Source organism: Callospermophilus lateralis, chromosome 18 (assembly GCF_048772815.1).
Source record: "Callospermophilus lateralis isolate mCalLat2 chromosome 18, mCalLat2.hap1, whole genome shotgun sequence".
Lineage (NCBI taxonomy): Eukaryota > Metazoa > Chordata > Mammalia > Rodentia > Sciuridae > Callospermophilus > Callospermophilus lateralis.
In genome coordinates, this window is record NC_135322.1 from 31,891,520 (window position 1) to 31,913,580 (window position 22,061).

The 22,061-nt window shown below is 33.3% G+C and overlaps 1 protein-coding gene across 1 annotated transcript in view; it reads right to left on the reverse strand.

Moving 5' to 3' along the window:
- Window positions 1-22,061, reverse strand: part of Neto2 (neuropilin and tolloid like 2) — a 42,175-nt gene that overhangs the window by 14,399 nt on the left and 5,715 nt on the right. Inside the window, exons 2-6 of the mRNA XM_076837553.2 lie at window positions 16,456-16,512; window positions 13,849-13,989; window positions 12,962-13,210; window positions 8,791-8,814; window positions 8,559-8,686 (exon numbers count right to left, since the gene is read on the reverse strand). Coding sequence (XP_076693668.2) covers window positions 8,559-8,686; window positions 8,791-8,814; window positions 12,962-13,210; window positions 13,849-13,989; window positions 16,456-16,512 — 599 coding nt within the window. The remainder of the gene's footprint in view (window positions 1-8,558; window positions 8,687-8,790; window positions 8,815-12,961; window positions 13,211-13,848; window positions 13,990-16,455; window positions 16,513-22,061) is intronic.

Genomic DNA, 22,061 nt, shown 5'->3' on the forward strand with positions numbered 1-22,061 from the left:
GTGCCTCACACGTGGTAGGCAAGTGCTCTTCCACTGAGCCACACTCCAGCCCCACCCCCGCGATGTTTAACAATTTTTAAAAAAGGATTGAAGTCATTTTTTATAACTGAGTATAACTTTTTTACTTAAAAATTAATGAAAATTAGCACAATCTCTACTAGTCAATAATCCGGATAATACTCCTAAAATATCTGTGAATGTGGAATTATCTTTCACAAAATGTTTCAATAAAGAGGAATATGGAGTTCTAAAACATATCATTTAATTTCATGGAAATAAATATCTAAATGTTAAATATTGTCAAATATAAAAAAAGTATTGCTGATTCGATTAAAGCCTGTGTTCCCATTACCCTTCCTATGTATCTTTAGTTTGATTTGTAATTATATTTTAATGTTTATGAATCTAAAAAATATATAGTATTATTTTAAAACTTTTTATCACTTATAAACCACTTTCCATATTTTTATGGGGTTCTAGTTGCTTTCACTTTTAAAATTTATTAATACTGCTGCAAATATTCTTGTATTCTCATTACACATATAAATGATGATTTCATTTGGGTATCTATCCAGAATTGTACTTACTGTTTTAACATATCACCTTTCAGCTTTAACAGAGTATGCTGACAAATGACTATAGCAATTTATGCTCCTAAAGCAAATTAGGAGTTTCCATTACTCACTTCTTGCTAACATCTCAAGAAATGTTCCCTGAACCACCCCTGCCTCCAGGGAAAATCTGTCAAGTTGCTTGCTACTTTGCAGGTGTCTGTCCTATAGTGTGACTTTTCCCAGAGCTTTACATAAAGTCATATAGTACATAGCTTGTTTAGCATGATTTACTTGAGAGTATTGCATTTGTCAATAGAATGCCCCTTTTTAATGTTGAAAAGATTATACTGTCTGGATATGCCTGAGTCTATTCTTTTAACAGCAGAAGAAACCTGAACCTTTCTTTGCTTTTGATTATTATGGACAAAACTGCTATAAATATTTGCATATTTATTATATGAACCACTTTCATTTCTCCTGGGTACACATTCAGAAAAAACCAGAGTCACATGGCAATTTTATAGAAAATTACCATGTTTTCCAGAGTGGTATATCATTTTGCATTCCCACGAGGAATGTATCAGAGTTTCAGTTACTCTTTAGGTTTCCAGGATTCAGCGTTTTTTCTTTCTTTTATTTTTTCTTTGGTGGAAGGTGGTGTCACTGTTTCCAAGATTAGTCTTTAATTCTTAAAGCAAGCCTCCTGCCTCAACCTCCAGAGCTGGGCTTTACGCATATGCCACCAAGTCTGGTTTGGTATTATTTTTTTAAAATAAGCAGTTTTAATGGCGGTATATCATTGTGATATACTACTATCTCACTGTGGTCTTAATCTGCATTTTTGTAGTGACTAAATGTTATTTGAATTGTCTGATAAAATTTTCCCACTTAAATATTGGGTTGTTGACCAGAAATATGGAAAAAATGTGCTCTATATGTGGAATATGAATTGTAATGCATTCTGCTGTCATGTATAACAAATTAGAATAAAATTTTTTAAAAAAAATTGGGTTGTTGGGGCCAGGGCTGTGGCTCAGTGGTTGAGCGCTTGCCTCGCACGTGTTAAGTACTGGGTTCAATCCTCAGCACCACATAAAAATAAATAAATAAAGGCGTTGTGTTCATCTACAACTAAAAAATATTTTAAAAGAATTGGGTTGTCTGCATACTATTGAGTTTGAGTTCTGGAAAAAAGAAGTCTTCCAGAAAAAACGGTGATTTGCAAAAGTCTTTTCCCAACCAGTGGCTTTTCACTCAATAACATCCTTCACAGGGAAAAGCTTTTTATTTTGATGAGTCCAATTTATCCACACACGCACATACACACACACATTTTTCACTTATGGATAGTTCTTTCGTGTCCTATCTAAGAACTGTCTAACCCAAAGTCATTTTTTTCTGGAGCTTGGGGTAAAGCTCAGTGGTAGATACCTAGCTAGCACAGAGCAGGTCAAGTTAGATCCCCAGCATTGGGGAAAAAGGAAGAAAAGATTTTCTCCTAGATACTTACAATTTAACGTTTATGGTTATAATATATATTTAGGTTTTGTGTGAGGTACTTTATAAATGTCAAAGTGCAAAAACTGCAGACTTATGTTGTTCCATCCCCATCTGCTGAAGACTACCCTAACTCCACTAACTGCTGTGTATATGTCAGAGAGCAATTAACCATGTTTACACAAATCTAATCTCTTGGGCTATTTATTTTGTTCCATTGACCTGTACCAATTTGTCAATATCACATTATCTTGATTACTGAAGTTTTACAGTAAATCTCCATCTTCCATCTTCATTCTTTAACAGTATTATTTACTTACCATTAAGTTCTAGAATTAGTTTGTTAATATTTACAAAAGTACGACTGGGATTTTGATGGGAATTGTGTTCAACTATACAAATCAATTCTGAAGAACTGACATTTTAGTGTAACAGAGTCTATCAATACATATACACAGTGCATCTCTTCATTTAGGTCTCTAATCTTTTAATCAGTGTTCTACACATTTTCAGTTTATGGATGGTGCATATACTTGTAAGAAGCTTTTTAGAAAGGGTATTGTTTTCTTAATTTTCAACTGACTGGTATTAGTAGTAAATAATAAGACAGACTTATTTTGTATATTGGTTTTATATCCTGCAAACTTGCTAAACTCATTTTTGTTTCAGGAATTTAAAATTTTTTTGGGTAGAGTTAATGGAATTTTTTATACAGATAATCAATCACGTATATCTACAAAGACAGTATATTTTTCCTTTTTGCATTGGCTACAATTTCTAGTATGATGTTGAATAGGAGTTAGTTACAAATTCCAAAGGGACAAGTATTCAAGTTCTCACCATTAAAGGTGATATTAGCAGGAGGCTTTTGTAGCTATCCTTAATCAGGTTATGCAAACTTTTTTGAGATTTATTTTTATTGCGAATGGGTACTGAATTCTAACAAATGGAGATGTCTGTATCCTTTTTTTAAGGTCAATTTTAGCTCTTTTATGGTGAATTACATTGATTTTTTTCAGATGCTGAATCAGTCTTGCATTTACGGGATAAACCACTCTTCACTGTGATATAGTATACTTTTTATACATTGCTATATCAGATTTACTAATCTTTTGTTGAGGGTTTTGGCATCGTTTTCTTAATGAATTAATAAGTAGTTTCCTTACATCTCTGGTGATATCAGAGTATTGTGTTTTATAAAATTAGTTTACATTGTACCCTCCTCTTTCATTTCTTGGAAGCGATTGTAAAGAACAGGCATCGTATCTTTCTTAGATGTTTGGTACAATATGCTGGCAAATCCATCTAGGCCTGGGTTTTGTTAGATTTTAAATTATGAATTCAATATTTGAATAAATATGGGATGATTTACTTCATATAGTTATTGGATACATTTGGTAGCATGTAGATTTTTAAGGAACTTGACCACATTCAGTCATCTGATGTTTGAGCATAGAGTTGTACTATATTTTATTATTATTTTTTAACGGGTAGAATGATAGCCTCTCTTTCATTCTTGATATTGGTAAGATGGTTTATATTTGCCCAGACATTTGTTGTTCATTAACTTTCATTCATGAAGTTCCATGACGCCCCAACCCTCCACCTGTCCCCTCTGGGTATTGGAGATTAAATCATCCCCTGCCCTTTTTGAAACAGGAAGTTGCTGAGGATTATCTTAAACTTGCGATCCTCCTGCCTTGGCATCCCCAGGGTCTTGCTATTTTGCTTAGTGTCCCACTAAGTTGTTGAGGCTAGCCTCAAACTTATTATCCTTCTTCCTCACAGCCCCAGACTTAAAGGAGTGTGTCAATGCATCCTGCTAATTCCATCATTCTTTCTTGTATTATTTCTCTTTTTTCTAAAGAACTTCATTTAGTAATTTCTTTTGTAACAGGCCTACAGACAACAAATTTTCTTCGTCACTCTTCACCAGAGTGTGCCTTCATTTTGCCCTCATTCCAATTTTTTTTTCTTCTCCTAGCACTCAAAAAGATTTTGAACTATCATCTTTGGTTTTCATGATTTTCTACAGATAAACCCAATCACTATCATCACTGCTTCCTTAGAAAGCACCATTCTTGTCTGGCTGATTTTAAGATCTCAGTCTTTGGTTTCAAATAATTTGGTTTTGATGTGTGTAGGCCTTGGTTTATTTATTTTAAAATTTTATTTGTAACTTTTTTATCCTCTTTGGTATTCACTGAGCTTCTCACATCTAAAAATTCATGTCTTTCACTAAATTTGGAACCTTTTAGCAAGTTTTTCTTGAAGTATTTGTTCTTTACTAATCTCTGTTCCTTCTAGAATTTAAAATGATATGTTAGGCTTACTGAAATTGTCCTACAGGCTTCTTAATTGGTTCTCAATATTTTTTTGTATTTCAGATTGGACAATTTCTAACAAGTTATCTTTTAACTGACTGTCTATCACCTCCATTCTGATAGAAATTACATATAATAAGTATTTCTAAAAACTTCAGATATATTTTTCCTCTTTTGCTTATATACTTCATTTTTTATACTAGCAAAGAACTGTTTATCTCTTATGATAACCTAAAACACTTATTAACAAAAAAGCAGACAGAATAAATTATATACTCACTTATCCTAAGTTTAACAATTATCATTTCAATCTTATTTAAACTTTATCTATGTGTCTCCTCACTTCTGCCCCTTACCTATTAGACTAATTCCATTTAATCTATAAATAGTTCTATTATGTAGTGTTAAAGTCACTTAAAAAATAACCTCTACACTATTATCAAACCAGCCAATTTCTTAATATCAAACACAGTGTTTGAACTTCTAATTGTCTCTTAATGTCATTAGCTCCTCCCTGCCATTTACAATTTGTTGTACTGGTTGATCCCATATCTTGACTATTGTAAATAATGCTGCAAAAATATAAAGGTGCAATTATCTGTGTGACATACTGATTTCTCTTCCTTTGGATATGTGCCATGTAGCAGAATTGGTGGATCATATCTCATATCAAAACTATTCTTACTTTTTTTTTTGAGAAAATGACACTGTTTCTGTAATACTGGTAACTAATTTACATTCCCACTAATGATGTATAAAAATTCCTCTTTCTCTACTTCCTCCTCAACATTTGTTGATTTTGGTATTTTATAATGGCTATTGTAACACTAAGATATCTTACTGTAGTTTTGATTTGCATTTCCCTGATAATTATCGATGCTAAGCATTTTCTCATATACTTGTTGGTAATTTGTGTATCTTCTTTTGAGAAAGGTTTATTCAGATTACTTGACTTTTTTTTTTTTTTTTTTTGCTTGAGTTCCTTAAAGAGTTTTTAACCTTTGCTGTAGTTTATTTATGACGTTTTCCAATTCTGATTTTATGTGGATGTGTCTTTTTTTCTAGATAAATTTTGCCAGTGAATTGCTTATTGTTATCCTTCACAAAGAACTAATTTTTGGTTTTGTTGATTTTTAAAGAATTTATTTCTGCTTTTAAAATCATTATCTTTCCTTAGATTTGTCATTTTTAAATGTCTTCAGTTGAATCTTAGCTCATTAAATTTCAAGCTTTTTTTCTTCTAATGGAAGTGTGTATGGTCGTAAAAGTTCTCAAAATACTGGTGTATAGCTGCATCCTACAACTTTTTTTTTTTTTTTAAATAAATGGACACAATACCTTTGTTTATCTTTTATGTGGTGCTGAGGATCGAACCCAATGCCTCACACATGCTAGGCAAGCATGCTACCACTGAGCCCCAGCCCCAGCCCCCTACAACTTTTTGACATGTGGTATTTCTTTTATTGAGTTTTAAATGTTTTCAGATTTCTATCCTGATTTCTTCTGATCTATGAATAAGTAGAATATTATTCAGTTTCCAAATATATGAACAAATTGCCAAATATATAAGGTTGTAAAGTAATTTCTTGGTTGCCGATTCCTAGTTTAATTGTATTTTTTCAAAGAAAGCTCTGCATAATCCCAAGCACTGTTGTATGTTCAAATTTCCTTTATTAGCCAACTCTATAGACTAGTTTTGATAAATGTTTCACACGTAGAGAATGAATGTTCTCTGGATATTCTGTGCAAGATACATGTCGATTACGTATACTTGTGTTGTTTAAATCTTTTGAGCCTTAATAACTTTTTTGTACATTTGGTCAATTAATCATTAAGAAGAAAAAAATGTTCCCATTGTAACTTTGGATTTCTTACTTTTCCCCTGGCAATGATGAATCTGTAGCTTAAACATTCTGAGGCTACATTAATTTGTAATAATTTTACATTATTTTAACTTCTTTGTGAATTGGTGACCTTCTTGATTTTTATTTTTTATAGTTCCATCCATTCTCTTTTGGTATTTGCCTGTTATTTTTTAGTTTTCCATTTTCAAATTTTCCTGTAAGCAGGATATATTTGAATTTTAACTATAGCATTTGCTTCATTTATTATTTTTTGCCTAGAATTACTGCTGAGAGCCATTGCCAAGTAGAAATGACGCATGGCATTTTGTCAGCCTACCCCATGTTGCTTAGAGGGAGGACTCTCCATTGTGGAAATGGGCTTGCCTCGGACCCAGGTCATTTGCAGTGACATTGCATGATTGTTTGAGAAAGGTGACCCTGCTCAAGGACCTGTGTGGATCTGGGTTTAGGGAGGATCCTGCTGGATTAGGGTGGGTCCAGGTTTAGGGTGTATCCTGCTGGGAATAGGGCGGTTCCAGGTTTAAGGTGATTCCTGCTGGGAATAGGGCGTATCCTGCTGCCTCAGGCGCCCACCCGCTCCTTGAGTTCCTTTGAGTTCTCGCGGGATTCAGAGAGTATTTTGGGATGCAGAGCCTGGTGGAGGTGTGGATTTTTCCCAGAACATGAGTGTAGAGTGCCGGTGAGAGTTCGGGAATAAAGAGTTGCTGTTTGAATCTACAAGGTTTGTGGTGGCTCGGTTATTTTGTGCCCAGCCAGACTGTGGCAAATTACCTCAATATTGCCCTCATGTTTGAATCATAGAATTCAATATGGAAATGGAGGTTGTCAGTCATTATTTTTCCTCTCAAAATTTTGAAGATATTATTCTGTTGTTGTTGAGCTTCTGTTTTGCTATCGATGGTGCTAGTGACAATCTAAATAGCATCCTTTTGGAGACAACCTGATTGTTTTGTCTACTCCTATCTCAAGGGTAGGTTGTGAGCATAGGTGTTTTCTTTTGGATGTGTGAGATTATCTGCAATGGTGGTTTATGAATGGCAACTCTGTAGCTAGATGCCTCAAAAGGTTTTATGAGCCTAGGACCATTTTTGTTAATTTTGGGGCTCCATGGTTCCTGGATTGAGCAGGGAATGTAAACTCATATCCCAAAACCAAAGACACATTTCTAGTGAGAGTCCTAGGGGAACCCAGCCTTACCTCCAACCCCATTCTAAGAACAAGCCCATAAAAATACATTCTTTGTCACTGACATGTGCCAGTAGATATATTTAATTAAAACAATTTTTTAGAGTTGTATATGAACAAAAACCTTTGTTTACTTATTTTTATGTTGTGCTGAGGATTGAAACCAGTGACTCACACGTTAGGTAAGCACTCAACTGTTGAGCCACAACCCCAGCCCAGTAGATATATTTTTTTAAATTTACCCTTTCACATCAGTCATCTCCCTCTGAGGGTTCTAGTTCTAAGCTATTTAGGGCCTCACTAAGTTGCTGAGGTTGGCTTTGAACTTGCAATTCCCCTGCCTCAGCCTCCCTAGCCATTGGGATTAGAGGCATGCATCACCATGCCCAGCTGTAAATCTGATTTTCATGATTCTTTTAAAGGTATATTCTCCCACCCCGTCTCTCTTCATAAACATATATTAAATCTAATTTTTGACTCTGTTGATATTCCTTAATTAGCAATCAATCTCAACCTGTTAGAGTTATTTACAACATTCTTCTCTGAGGTACTTCTAAACAAAAGCTCTACATAATTAGTAGAGGACAGCTGATGTGTAAGAACACAGAATTCAACATATTTTACACTGGTTAGTATAACCAACTCTGAGACCTTCAAGAAGACTCTAACCTCTTGAAGCCTAATTTTCTTAACCAAACAAAATATTTTTAATGATAAACTGATCAATATTTGTACTCACCATTAGGAATCTACAGATTTTAAGATCGTTTATTTTTTTAAATGAGGTCTTGCTATATCGCCTGGGCTGGACTTGCTATCCTCCTGTCTCAACCTTCACGGTAGGTGGGAATACAGATATACAACACCAAGTCCAGCTAGATTTTTAGAATCTTAGACTTTTAAAATTAAGAACCTTAATGTATGTGTAAACTTCCTGAAATTTATATTTGTTTATTTAACTCTAACAGTGCTGGTGCCCAATAAAGTAAGTGAAGTAAAATTAAGTTTTTTTAAAGTTGTAGTGTTGTAGTATCAGTTTATATAATCAACAAATATTTGCATGAACAAAAGCAACAATTTATACAAATCACGTCTTATGTTCTTCCCTGAAGTGACTCAATACATAATAATACCTTAGCTTTTGGAGTAGCTTTAATTGTCCATATGCAATCAACTGCTTGGCCAGGTTTTGTTTTTTCTTCTTGTTCTACCTGACTAGAACGTACTATTCCATCTGCTCCCGAGAGCTCGAACTGGCAATCTAGAGAGAATAAATGAATGACGTTCAAAGGAAAACAAGACTGATCAAAAATGCCATGGGGAAAAAGAGGTAATATACTAAACCTGGGATGGGATTTAAAATACCTCCTAGGTAAGTAAAGTCTGGATCTGTAACAGAAAAAAGAAGAAAGTTATTTGTATTGAATTACTTTAAGGCTTAAATATTAGTTTACCTCAACAGTCCATTTATGAACTCACTTAAAGAATCAATATTTATTTAATGATGATGTTCATATTTTTGATCCCATCATGAATTAATAACTTATGCTGCTTGAGAACTCACATCAATTACCAAAAGTAGTAGTCTGTTGACCAATGAAGGGATAAACAAAATGTGGTAACACAAGGAAATATTAGTGCAACCTTTAAAAATAAATGAAAGTTATTTTGGCTGAATCACATTAAAATTTGTCTTAATAAATTTTTTTGCATAGTAAAAGTAGTGGTGATAGTTGCAAAACATTGTGAATGTACATAATGCCACCAAATTGGAGATTTATGAATGGTTAAAGAGTAAATTTTATGCTATGTACATTTTACCATAAGAAATTTTTTAAAATTACAGACAGGGGTTTCTGTACATACTACCTTAAAGTTCAGATATGACCTGCATTCACCAAAATACTAGAATAAAAAAAACTGCTGGAGAGTCAAAAATGTCTTAGAATCCTTATCTTGGAAAACCTATTTCATACATAGTTTATTTTATGTAATGGGATGCTCAATTCTTGTTAAAACTGTCTTTTAAATTCCAGACACTTTAGAAAGTTATTAAACTACAAATTGGAAAAAAGTGGAAATAAATTAGGAGCTTTATTTAGAATACGTCTCAGGGACTGTCCTTTTTAAACTTAAACTCATCCTTGCTAAAAGGCGACAACTAATAGGACACTACAGCCCTTTTGCAGAAAAATGTCAAAAGTAAATTTAAATCTTAAGTGGTACTGGGTGAAAAAGTCAGGAGCTAACTGGCAAGTTAATCAGAATTTTTCATATGAAGGAAAGAATTTTAAGGTTTTATCCTTATTGTTTTAAAATTCTCACAATTATCTAGTTAAATCCAGGAAGTAATATTGATTGAGAGCCTCCATCTTAACAAGATTAGAGAATTTCATTAAAAGACAATAATTTCTTACAACTGTTAATAGTTTTCTTTTAGATTTACTACTCCCTAGACAAAATTTATTTTATATTATAGGGGTAGAAAAGATGGTGGAATGAGATGAACATCATTACCCTTGATTGCATGAATGGGGCGTCTCTACATCACGTACAACTAGAGAATCAAAATGTTGTGCTCCATTTGTGTATGATGAATTGAAATGCATTCTATCATGTACAATTAAGTGGAACAAATAAAAATGATAATAAAATAATAACAAAAAATTTATTTTATAAACATGACTTTTAATAACAGCAGATATAGTCACATTTTAGCAAATTAGGCATTGCCTATTTATTTTGACATGGAACATCTTCCTTTCTTCTAACAATGAAACTGCAGAATCTTTACTTATATCACAAAGGCAACAAAAAAGAAAAAGTTGCTTAGAGAATTAGAATTTAGTCCTGGATTTAAAAAAAATTTTTTTTTTTAGTTGTTGATGAACCTTTATTTTATTCATTTATTTATATGTGGTGCTGAGAATCAAACCTAGTGCCTCACACATGCTAGGCAAATGCTCTACCACTGAGCCACAACCCCAGCTCCTACTCTTATATTTGGCATCTACAAGAAAATCTTCATCTCTAAGTTTCCTCATCTATAAAATAGGATCTATAAAACACAATCTTCCTGACATTATTGTCATTTGAATAAAATTAAATATAATGTCTGTAGAAACTCTGAAGCATCATAAAGTGCAAATGAAAGGTCAAAAAAATCTAAAAATCCTATGAATTTCATAATTTGTCTATATTTTAACTATAATCCATATAAAGCTTCTCTAATAATATATAAAGATAGAGGGAAAAGAGCTTCTTTTGTCCAAATTAAGCATCTTAATATACAAGGTGATTCTTTCAAAAATATCTTAAAACATTACTCAAATAAGAGTAGTGTTTTTGCTACCGATAAATCATATGTAAGATTATTTTTATAATAGTGTCTTCAGTTAATAGAAATTGAATACCTGACCAATTTTTAACTAAGCCAGCTTTTATAATTTTTTCAGGCACTGGAAACCAGTGTTTTGGTAGACCGAGTGCTCTAACACTGAGCTATACCCCCAGCACTTTCTAAAACTATATTTTGAGACTGGGTCTTCCTAAGTTGCCAAGGTTGGCCTTTAACTTGTGCAATTACCACCACTCTTCATTTCCAGAACTTTTCCTTATCATCCCAAGCTGGAAGTCTGTATCCATTAAACACTAATTCCTCATTCTACCCTTCTTAAGTCACTGGCAATTAAATTCTTTCTGTTTGTATGAATGTGACCACTTTAGATATGTTACATAAGTGAACCCACATAGCACTGATCCTTTTGTTTCTGGCTAATTTTATTTTTAGCATGTATCAAGTTTTATCCATGTTGTAATATATATCACAATTTACCCAAACCAGTTAACTTACATCCTCACAAAAACCTACACATGATGTTTACAGCAGTTTTACTCCCAACTACTAAAACTTGGAAGCAATCAAAACATCCTTTAATAGAATGGATAAACTGTGGTACATCTGATAATAAAGTTTCATTCAGTGCTAAAAAAAAAAAAAATGAAAGAAAGAGCAGTCAAGCCATAAACAGACATGGAGGAACTTATGAGCAAAGCCAATCTGAAAAGGTCACATACTTATGATTTCAATTTTATGTGGCATTCTGGAAAGGACAAAACTATGGAGATAGTAAAGAGATCACTCTTTGCCAGTGGTATAAGGCGAGAGAATGAATAGGAGGACCCCCATGGAATTTTTAGGACAATGAACCTTTTCTGTATACTACTATAATATACATGTCAATATACATTTGTCAAAACTCATAGAACATACAAAACCAAGAATGAACTCTAAATTATGATTTTGGATGATAATGATGTGTCAATGTTGGTTTATTGATTTTAACAAACGAACCACTCTGCTGCAAAGTGGTAATGAGAGGCAAGAGGTGTATGATATATACTTCCTACTCAATTTCTGCTATGAACCTAAAACTATTCTTAAAAAAATAAAGATTATAAGACAAATTTTACTTTTTTTGGAATGTCGTCATTTTAGCAGTAGGCAAATAAATATTAAGGCAAAACTTTAAAATTTCCATAACATTTAATGACATGAATTATAAGTTAGTTTGGGCAAACAAGTAATGTTCTGACTGTTCTCACAGCGTTCTTAGGAACCAGAGGTAGGTAAGACCCTATAATAGGTTGGACAGTGCCCCCTCCCAATACATCTATATCAGAATCCCCATAACCTGTATAACCTTATATTTTTTAAAAAGCAAATATTACAAGGTGAAAGATATAATTAAGATTTTAAGAGGAGAAAGATGTGAAGATGGAGACTGAGATTGGAGCAATATGGCTATGATACCAGAAGTGTTGGAGCAGCTACCAGAAGCTAGAAGAGACAAAGAAAAGATTTTCCCCTAGAGTTCCTAGATGGAGTAAGGTCCTGGTAGATTGAACTTTTGATCTCCGAATGATGAGGATATATTTTTATTGTTTGGGTGTCCAAATTTGTAGTGATTAATTATGTCAGTCTCAGGAAACTAATACAGTAGGTATTACCCCTTTCACCAATGGCAAACATCAGGTACAACTCTGTGCTTAGGTCTTACAGCTATTAGGTGACAGAAAAAAGACTCAAACCCAGATCTTTAAATACAAGTGCAGAACAGTATTTTTTCTATTGCTCATTATTTTCAAGAGCATTTATTCAAATGAGCAGCTAAGTCAAATCAGTCCAATAAAAAACCTGCCAAAATTTTTTTGGGGATTGTGAAAACCAAACAATATGTTGAAATTATTTAAAAATACATTTATTTTGATATTGTGGACCTTAAGTATGTGTTTTATAAAACACAAGAAAAATAAGAAAATGTGATATCATCTGTATTATGCCTCAAAATTCAAATGATATGGTTCTACTTTCAAGTTTTATTAAGGTTTATTTGTTCATAGACTAATTTCCTTTTCACCTTGAGAATCCCTTTAAAGTCTTGATCTTCTTAACTTGACCAAATTATCTCTTTTCTAGTCTTAGGATTCTGCAATCAGGGTGAGATATTCAACCACTGAAAAGATTATTCTTTACCTGGAATAAATGAGTATTTTGCTCGAAATCCCAGTCCTTCAAGTTCTTCATCAGAACTAAACTTAATCCACATGAATCTCCCTGTTGACCTGATTAATGGAGGGCTTTTCATGCCACAGTAACGATCTATAAGAGGAGAGAAACCAAATGGCCCATCTCGAACTTCCAAGTGATCAAACCGACATTCAAATGATGGCTCTATATAATAATGTTCGTCAAAGGTCAACTCTATTCTTTGACGTGGAGCAGCTATAAAACAAAAGCAAGCAAATCAGGGCAACAGAAATGGAAATATATAAATGTACAAACAAATGAGAAAAACAGAACAATCACTCTAATGCTTCATAGATAAGGATCATAATGAGAATTTTTACAGGTCACAATAAATGTCATATTTTACAATACTAATAATGTACTCTATAGAACTATTGTAACCTTCTGTTTGGCAAATGCTGTTTATTAAATTAAATGTATATGACTGATTAAAATTGAAGCTTCGAAAAGTTATTGGTTACTTATTTCATGAGATAAAATGTATCATTACACACAAAAGAATAAGCAGAAGAAATGAAGGGAATTCACTAATTTGGACATAAATTTGCATGAAGACTAATAAAAAATGCCAGTAAGTTTAAGTTTTTAACAGAGGAATTTCTCATACATACTGATGCACTTAACTGAATCATAATTTAGGAGATTCAAAATTCTCATGAAATTTCAATTATCATTTTGTTAATGTATTCAATATTTAGAAATACTAATCATTACTAGAGTTTAATTCAAATATAAATTTTGTTCAAACTGGCTTAAACATGGTATTTTTAACCAATGCAGTTAATTTTGCAACAAAGTAGAAAATTCATCCAATAAAAAAATTGGTCAAATACCTTCCAAAATGTAGATACACTCCTTGTTTGGTGGATATGACTCAGGATAATTTGGTGAAGCAAAATGACCTCCATTACTGGTTCGAACCCAAATGCCACACTGGGTTACAGGAATGTGCTTGATTCCAATATTTTGTCCATCTTAGGGAAAAAATAGCATTTAAACATAATTATAGTAAAGCAGAATAGCATTCTTCTTTTTCCCCAACAACTTTCCAAACAATTGCCCACTCTTGTAATATATATATAAAATTTTGTAAGACCACTGCCAAATTTAGTTCAACAAACTGAGCACAGAACGAAGTAAAAGATTGTGTATGCTATGCTTGCTAGAGGAACTTTGTGCTGGAGGATAAGTTTGCCATGTAGAGAATATAGAAATAAAGTACAAAACCATATAAGAGAATCTGATAAATCAGTAAAATTTAATAAAACTCAGTTCTGACATAAAAATAAAAGGATCTATGGAATTATCTCTGGCATCCTTATATTTAGTTTAACACAAAAGTCAAATAAGATTCAAAGATTACAGAAAGATTTTAAAGACTGTAGTTGAACACAAGTATTCAGTTCTGCTGCCTCCTCAAGTTCCACTTAAAAAGCAGTAAAAGGATTTTTTTTTAAGGGCATAAACTTGTAAGTACAAGGAGGTAGATACAAAAGAAATAACTGGTAGTTCTAGAAGTAGAGTGAGGGGTTATGTGAAACTGGTAATTTTAATAATATGACGCTGTTTACATATACATAAAGTCTGTATTTAAATTGTTTCATATACTTTATCTTCTCCACAAATCTAGGCAGCTGCTGCTCATATATTATTTCTTTGGAGAAGGTAAAACAGAGTTAATGGAATAGGAGACCTCAGGTGTAGCTGAGGATAAAAATGCCCATAGACTGATTAGTGAGTGTTAACATACTGAATGACACTCCTGGGCTTCTCCTACTGGGCTCACCAAAGGCCTCAGTGAGTTATGGAGTCTCTAAATGGGAAATCTAATCATTCCTAAAGATTCAACGATGCAGACCCAGGAGATGCCCAATGTCAGGGCATTCCACAGTGAGGGCCACAGCAGATAATCCTTACTTACACCTGCAGACTGCTAATGAGCAGTTTTTCAGTGCGCCTCTTAAAATCTGAACAGATGTTCAGTAATCACTGAATATTTAAAGCCACTAATTTGAAAATCAGACCCAAACAGAGAAAAATGATCGCTAAGGAAACAAAGACAGAAAAGAAAAATATTTTTTTAAAGACAGTAACAACATAAAACTTTAATCTGAGAAAGAGAAAAGCAAATACATGAATAAAACAAGAACAAGGACATTCTTTTAAAAAGCATATGTATAAAACAAGAATGCATCCAAAAACAGAAGAAATGAAAATATTAGAAAAAGTTTTGGGCCAATCTGACCTCTGCCTGTGGTTGTGCTAAAGTTTTACTGAATATATGCATGCCCGTCATGTATATGTATTGTCTGTGGCTACTTTCACACCAACAGCAGAGCTGAGTAGGTGTGCTCTGGTCTTAAATACTTATTATCTGAATGTTTACAGAAAAAGTTTCCTAATTCCTGGTCTACAGAATAAAGCACATGGAACAAAAAGACAGATGGAAAAAAACAAACAAACAACAATAGAGCCAAAATTAAATAATGGCATTCCTACAGAGAGAGAACAGAGAAAATGGAGGGAGGAGAGAGATTTTGAAAAATTTAACAAAACCCCCAAATTTCCAAAACCAAATGCAAAATTCATATTGAAAAAACTTGATGAGTAACTTAATATAAACCCTGAATACTGATTTAACCAGAATATAGCTATATTGAGAAGGGTGGTAAAAATGGAAGAGAACATTGTGAATGGGGGTGAACAGTAGGTGTGTCAAAGAGCTAAATTATTCACCATCCATGGTGAGAAATCACTATCAGATGTTTAAAATTGAAATAATCAAGAAATAGAAGAATAGCATGTTATTTAAAGATATGAGAGAAAATTCCAAACAATCAGTTTAAAAAAGTAGTTATTTATATTGAGCAAGAAGATGGTTGGGGTAGACTAGGAGGAGGACTGGTTTTTTCCTAATTATTTAGTACACTTGGATTTTTATCATGTACATGTATAACTGACAAAAATAAAGAACAATTAGGGTTATAAGGAAATGTACCCAACTATGACATGAAATTCTGGCTCAAAAAACACGCTAATCTTTTTTTCTACATCAGGATACTTAGAATAGGACCAAAGAGCTTCAAATAAGGTATTGAGAAATGTTTCATTTGTTTTCATTGGAACAAGGGATTTTTTTTTTTATTTTTGCTTAGTGATAAAGTACGAATATCATTAAAATTTTACACATAATCCAGTGTGCTAGGAGCTACTAGTGATGCCAAAAATTAATTTACCAGGAGAAGGTTTTTGTTGATGATTTAGTCTAGTTAACAAGTTACATCCAGTTAAATGAGGCTGATAGGTTGACAGAAAGCTTTAGGTTATTGGAATATGCAGAAGGATTATAGAAATAGTACTCAAATTTTTTTTTCAGTCCTTTCAATTAAGCCATCCCACTGTTCTGGACAAGTAGTAAGTTATCATTGTAAGTACTTTACCTTGGGTCTTTTGGGCCACAGCGATCCCTTCCACTACAAGTATTGTTATCAATAACACTAGAGAAATAACAGAAAAGTAAAGTTAAAAAATTGCATTTTTATGACATTTTACTAAGTCTACAAGGAGTATCAGATGATAATAAAAGATTAACTCACTATTTCTTACTAACAATGTTCACTCTCAAGATTTTAAAGTGTTAAGTGTTATGCTCTGATTTATATGTGACCCTTAAGACAACCTAAGAAAAGATAAAACTGATTTTTATAATCATTTATTCAAGCACTAATAGATGTCATTTATTTTTCAACTTGGTATTTAAAAAAATAATTTAAAAACCTCAAAGCCCTAGAAAAATCAGAACAAATTAACACCAGAAGTAGTAGAAGACAGGAAGGAAATAATTAAAATCAGAGCTGAAATCAATGAAATTGAAACAAATGAAACTGAAAAAACTGACAAAATGGAAAGTTGTTTCTTTGAAAAAAACAAATAAAACTGATAAACACATAGCCACATTAAGGAAGAGAAGGAGAGAGAAAACTCAAATTACTAAAATCCATGATGAAAGAGGAAATATCACACGGACTCTACAGAAATACAGAAGTTAATTAGAAACTATTTTTTGAAAATTTGTACTCCAATAAAATGGAAAACATCACAGGCATGGACAAATTTCTAGAGTCATATGATTTACCCAAATTGAATCAGGATGACATACACAAATTAAACAGATCAATTTCAAGAAATGAAATAGAAGAGACCATCAAAAGCCTACTAACCAAGAAAACCCCAGGACCAGACAGATTCACAGCTGAGTTCTACAAGACCTTCAAAGAAGAATACCAATACTCCTCAAATCATTCCATGAAATAGAAAAAGAAGGAAGATTTCCAAACTCATTCTATGAGGCCAATATAACTCTGATTCCAAAATCAGACAAAGACACATCAAGGACAGAAAACTTCACACCAATATATCTAATGAACATAGATGCAAAAATTCTCAATAAGGTTCTGGCAAATTGAATACAAAAACATATTAAAAGATAGTACAACATAATGAAGTTGGGTTTCATCCCAGGGATGCAAGGTTGGTTCAACATATGAAAAACAATAAATGTAATTCATCACATCAATAGATTTAAAGATAAGAATCATATGATCATGTCAATAGATGCATAAAAAGCATTTGACAAAATACTGCGCCTCTTCATATTCAAAACACTAGAAAAATTAGGGATAAAAGGAACATACTTCAACATTGTAAAAGCTGTATATGCTGAGCCCCAGGCCAACATCATTCTAAATGGACAAAAATTGAAAGCATTCTCTTTAAAAACAGGAACAAGACAAGGATGCCCTCTTTCACCACTTCTATTTAACATATTTAACATCTTGGAACTCTAGCCAGAGCAATTAGACAGGTGAAAGAAATTAAAGGGATATACATAGGAAAAGAAAAACTCAAACTATCACTATTTGCTGACAACAGGATTCTATACTTAGAGGATCCAAAAAGTTCTACCAGAAAACTTCTAGAACTAATAAATGAATTCAGCAAAGTAGCCGGACATAAAATCAACACCTATAAATCAAACGCATTTCTGTACAGCAGTGATGAATCCTCTGAAGAGAAATTAGGAAAACTACCCCCTTAACAATAGCCTCAGGGGAAAAAAAATACTTGGGAATCAACTTAGTGAAAGAAGTAAAAGATCTCTACAATGAAAACTACAGAACACTAAAAAAGAAATTAGAGAAGTCCTTAGAAGATGGAAAGATCTCATACTAGACAAAGATCTCCCTGGTTCTTGGATAGGCAGAATTAATAATTGTCAAAATAACCATACTACCAAAAATACTACATAGATTTAATGCAATTCCAATCAAAATCCCAATGACATTCCTCATAGAAATAGAAAAAGCAATCATAAAATTCATCTGGAAAAATAAGAGACCCAGAATAGCCAAAGTAATCTTTAGCAAAAAGAGTGAAACAGGTGGCATCACAAAAATACCAGACCTTAAACTATACTACAGAGCAATAGTAACAAAAACAGCATGGTATTGGCACAAAAATACACTTGTAGACCAACAATCCAGAATAGAGGATACAGAGACAAACCCACATAAATACAGTCATCTCATACCTACACAAAGGTGCCAAAAACATATTGGAGAAAAGATAGCTTCTTCAACAAATGGTGCTGGGAAAACTGGAAATTCACATGCAGAAACATGAAATCAAGCCCGTATCTCTCACCATGCATAAAACTCAACTCAAAGTGCAATAAGGACCGAGGAATTAGACCAGAGACCCTGTGCCTAACAGAAGAAAAAGTAGGCACAAATCTTCATCATGTCAGATTAGGTCCCAACTTCCTTAACAATTCTCCTTTATTGCAAAAAATAAAATCAAGAATCAATAAACGGGATGGATTCAAATTGAAAAGCTTATTCTCAGCAAAAGAAACAATCAGTGAAGAGAGAGCCTACAGAATGGGAGCAACTTTTATCACACACACCTCAGTCAGAGCACTAATCTCCAGGATAAAGAACTCAAAAAACATGAAAAGAACCAAATAACCCAATCAATAAATGGGCTAAGGAACTGAACAGACACTTCTCAGAAGAAGATAAACAGCCAATCAACAAAACATATGAAAAAATGTTCAACATCTCTAGTAATTAGAGAAATGTAAATCAAAACTAATCAAACATTGCTGGTGGCACTGCAAATTGGTGCAACCACTATCAAAAGCAGTATGGAGATTCCTTAGAAAACTTGAAATGGAACCCCCATTTGACCCAACTATCCCACTCCTTGGTTTATAACCAAAGGACCCAAAAACAGCATACTGCAGGGATGCAGCCACATTAATGTTTATAGCACCACGATTCAGAATAGCTAAATTGTGGAACCAATCTAGATGTGCTTCAACATATGGATAGATTAAAAAAAAAAAAAAAAAAAACCTGTGGTATATATGCAAAATGGATGGAGTTAGCTAAGTGAAGTAAGCCAACTCCCCCAAACCAAAGGCCAAATGTTTTCTCTGAAAAGTGGATGCTGGTCCATAGTGGGGGTGGGGTGGGGAGGAATGGAGGAACTGTGGATAGGGTAAAGGGGAGGGAGGGCAAGGAAGGGGGCAAAGGGGTAGGAAAGATAGTAGATTGAGATGGACATCATTACATGTATGTAGACATGAATATGACTCTACTTTGTGTACAACCAGAGAAATGAAAAGCTGTGCTCCATTCATGTACTATGAATCGAAATGCATTCTGCTGTCATGTGTAACAAATTAGAATAAATAAATAAGCTAATTAAAACCCCCCACAATTTTGTGTTTAGAGACAACTATTCCTTTGTTGATCCTAACTATTCTTCCATTTACTGTATACTATCTCAGAGTTTAAATGTAATGTGCTATGCCAGTGAAAGTTCACTTAGATTATCTGACTTATAAGGACATTTATAATACAGAATTAAGTGGGCAGTAGTCTCCTAGAAATCAATTTAAACTGTTTTATAGTTGTGCATTACTATGCTGTGTTTGTTACACAAAAGCTGGACATACTTATAAACCATCCCAACCCCAAGCTGAACACTTCTGTGACCCAATAAGCAATACATGAAATTTGAAGATATTGAAAAACATTTTATCTTTATGAATGGTACATTTTCCCTTTCACTGAAGATGATACTACCAGCCTGCCACAAACTACTGTGTGAATTGGAGTTATATTCAGTCAATAAGCTTGTATAGAAAGTACCTACTGAAGAGCAGGCACTGAGGAATCAAAAGTGTGAAGAGAGAAAACAGCAAAATGGCTAAGAGTAAGGACTTTAGACAATACATCGATTTAGGGTGGGGTTCAAGCTTTGCGATGGACCAGTTGTGAGGCCTTATTTATAAAATTGGGATGATGTATAGTACTGTAACACCAACTTTACTGGTGGCTGTGAAGATTAAATAAGATGTGCAGATCTTCTGTGCCAGGCATTATGCTAAATAAATAATAGATATTAGAACAAATTAGCATCTGCACAGAGTTAATCATTGTCAAAGGCAATCTACAAGGTGAAAAGGGATTTAACAGGAGGTAGACAGCATAATGGAAGCACAGAGAGGGGAACCATTCATTCCAGTGAGGACTAAGAGAAATCAATGAGGAAAACTTCAGAAAAAGAAGGTACATTCTAGTTGGACCTTATGGGACTTGAGCCCAAAGAAAGAAATGGCTTAATCAAAACAGAGGCATGAGTCTGACTGGGTGTTAGGGAGCTCTGAGCAATATAATACTGTTAGCATGTGAAAGGAAATGGCGGTATATAGCAGGGTAGAAAAAAGTAGGATGATATCTGGTTATAAAAACCTTGAATGCTATGCTAAAGAGTTTTCGACTTTTGATTATAATTAGAAACCACCGTAGGTTTTTAAAGTAGTGAGTGACATCATAATATCTGACTTTCAGACTAACAATCCTGATGGCTGTGTGGAGTCTGAACTTATGAAAAGAAATGATTTAGGAAGCAAAGATGATATGCTGAGGCAGAGTGGTGGCAAAAAGAATAGGAAATTAACGACATGATTCAGATATAGAGTCAACTGTAACTGGTAACTCACAAGATGTTAGGGGTAAGGGAAATGGAAATACTAGAGAGTTTGTCAAGTAATTGGCAGACAGTTATACCATTGCTAACTCTATAGCACATTCTAAACATCTACTAACCAAAGTAATCAATGTACAAACAGTTCTTGCCATTCAGTTTATATCTTAAAATCTAAGTATTTGACTTCTTTGTCTTTGGTTTCTTGCATCCTTGCTGACCTTTGTCTCTGTGCAACTTTGCCCCTTTCCTTTTCTTTGGTTACTGGTAGTGTTGAAGATCTTATATTAGGTAGAAACAATCCTTCCTTCAAACTCTTCACATCTGTATACTGTAATTGAGTAAGAGGAATGGGGTCTTGAAACATTTTTTTAAACACAAGATTTATGATAAAAAATCCAGAGTAATATATATTTGATAATCCAGCAAATAACACAAATATCAATTTAACTTATTAGAGGATACTATCTCCCAAAGCATATCATTTAGATGACAAACAAGTGATCAAAATTTTGTGCTCAATACAGTTTTCCCTCCTGAATCAAAGGCACAACAGTTTTATATCAATTTTTACACTTATAATTCAGTTTTAAAGCAAATAACCACAAAACTAACATATAAGGTAAAAAATCAACAGAAACCAGGAGGGCAACTATGACAAAAAAATTAAAATACATGATGATCAATAAAAGTCTGTCCATATAAAATAAGATTTATGAAACTTGTAATAGAATATAAAAGCAAGGTAGAAGAGTCATACTGAAAATAAAGTTGCATTATATATTATATTCTTTTCTACTTTATTTAGAGGGCTTCTCACCATTTTCTCTTTTCCCCAAATAAAATTACTAACTATTCATAATTCAATCAGCCAAATTAGATGTATCACAGGACACAAAAACAACATATAACAACATATAAAGACAAATATGCACTGCAATTTGGAATAGAAATATTTACTGAGACAGTGTTTGGTGATACAGTACTCAAT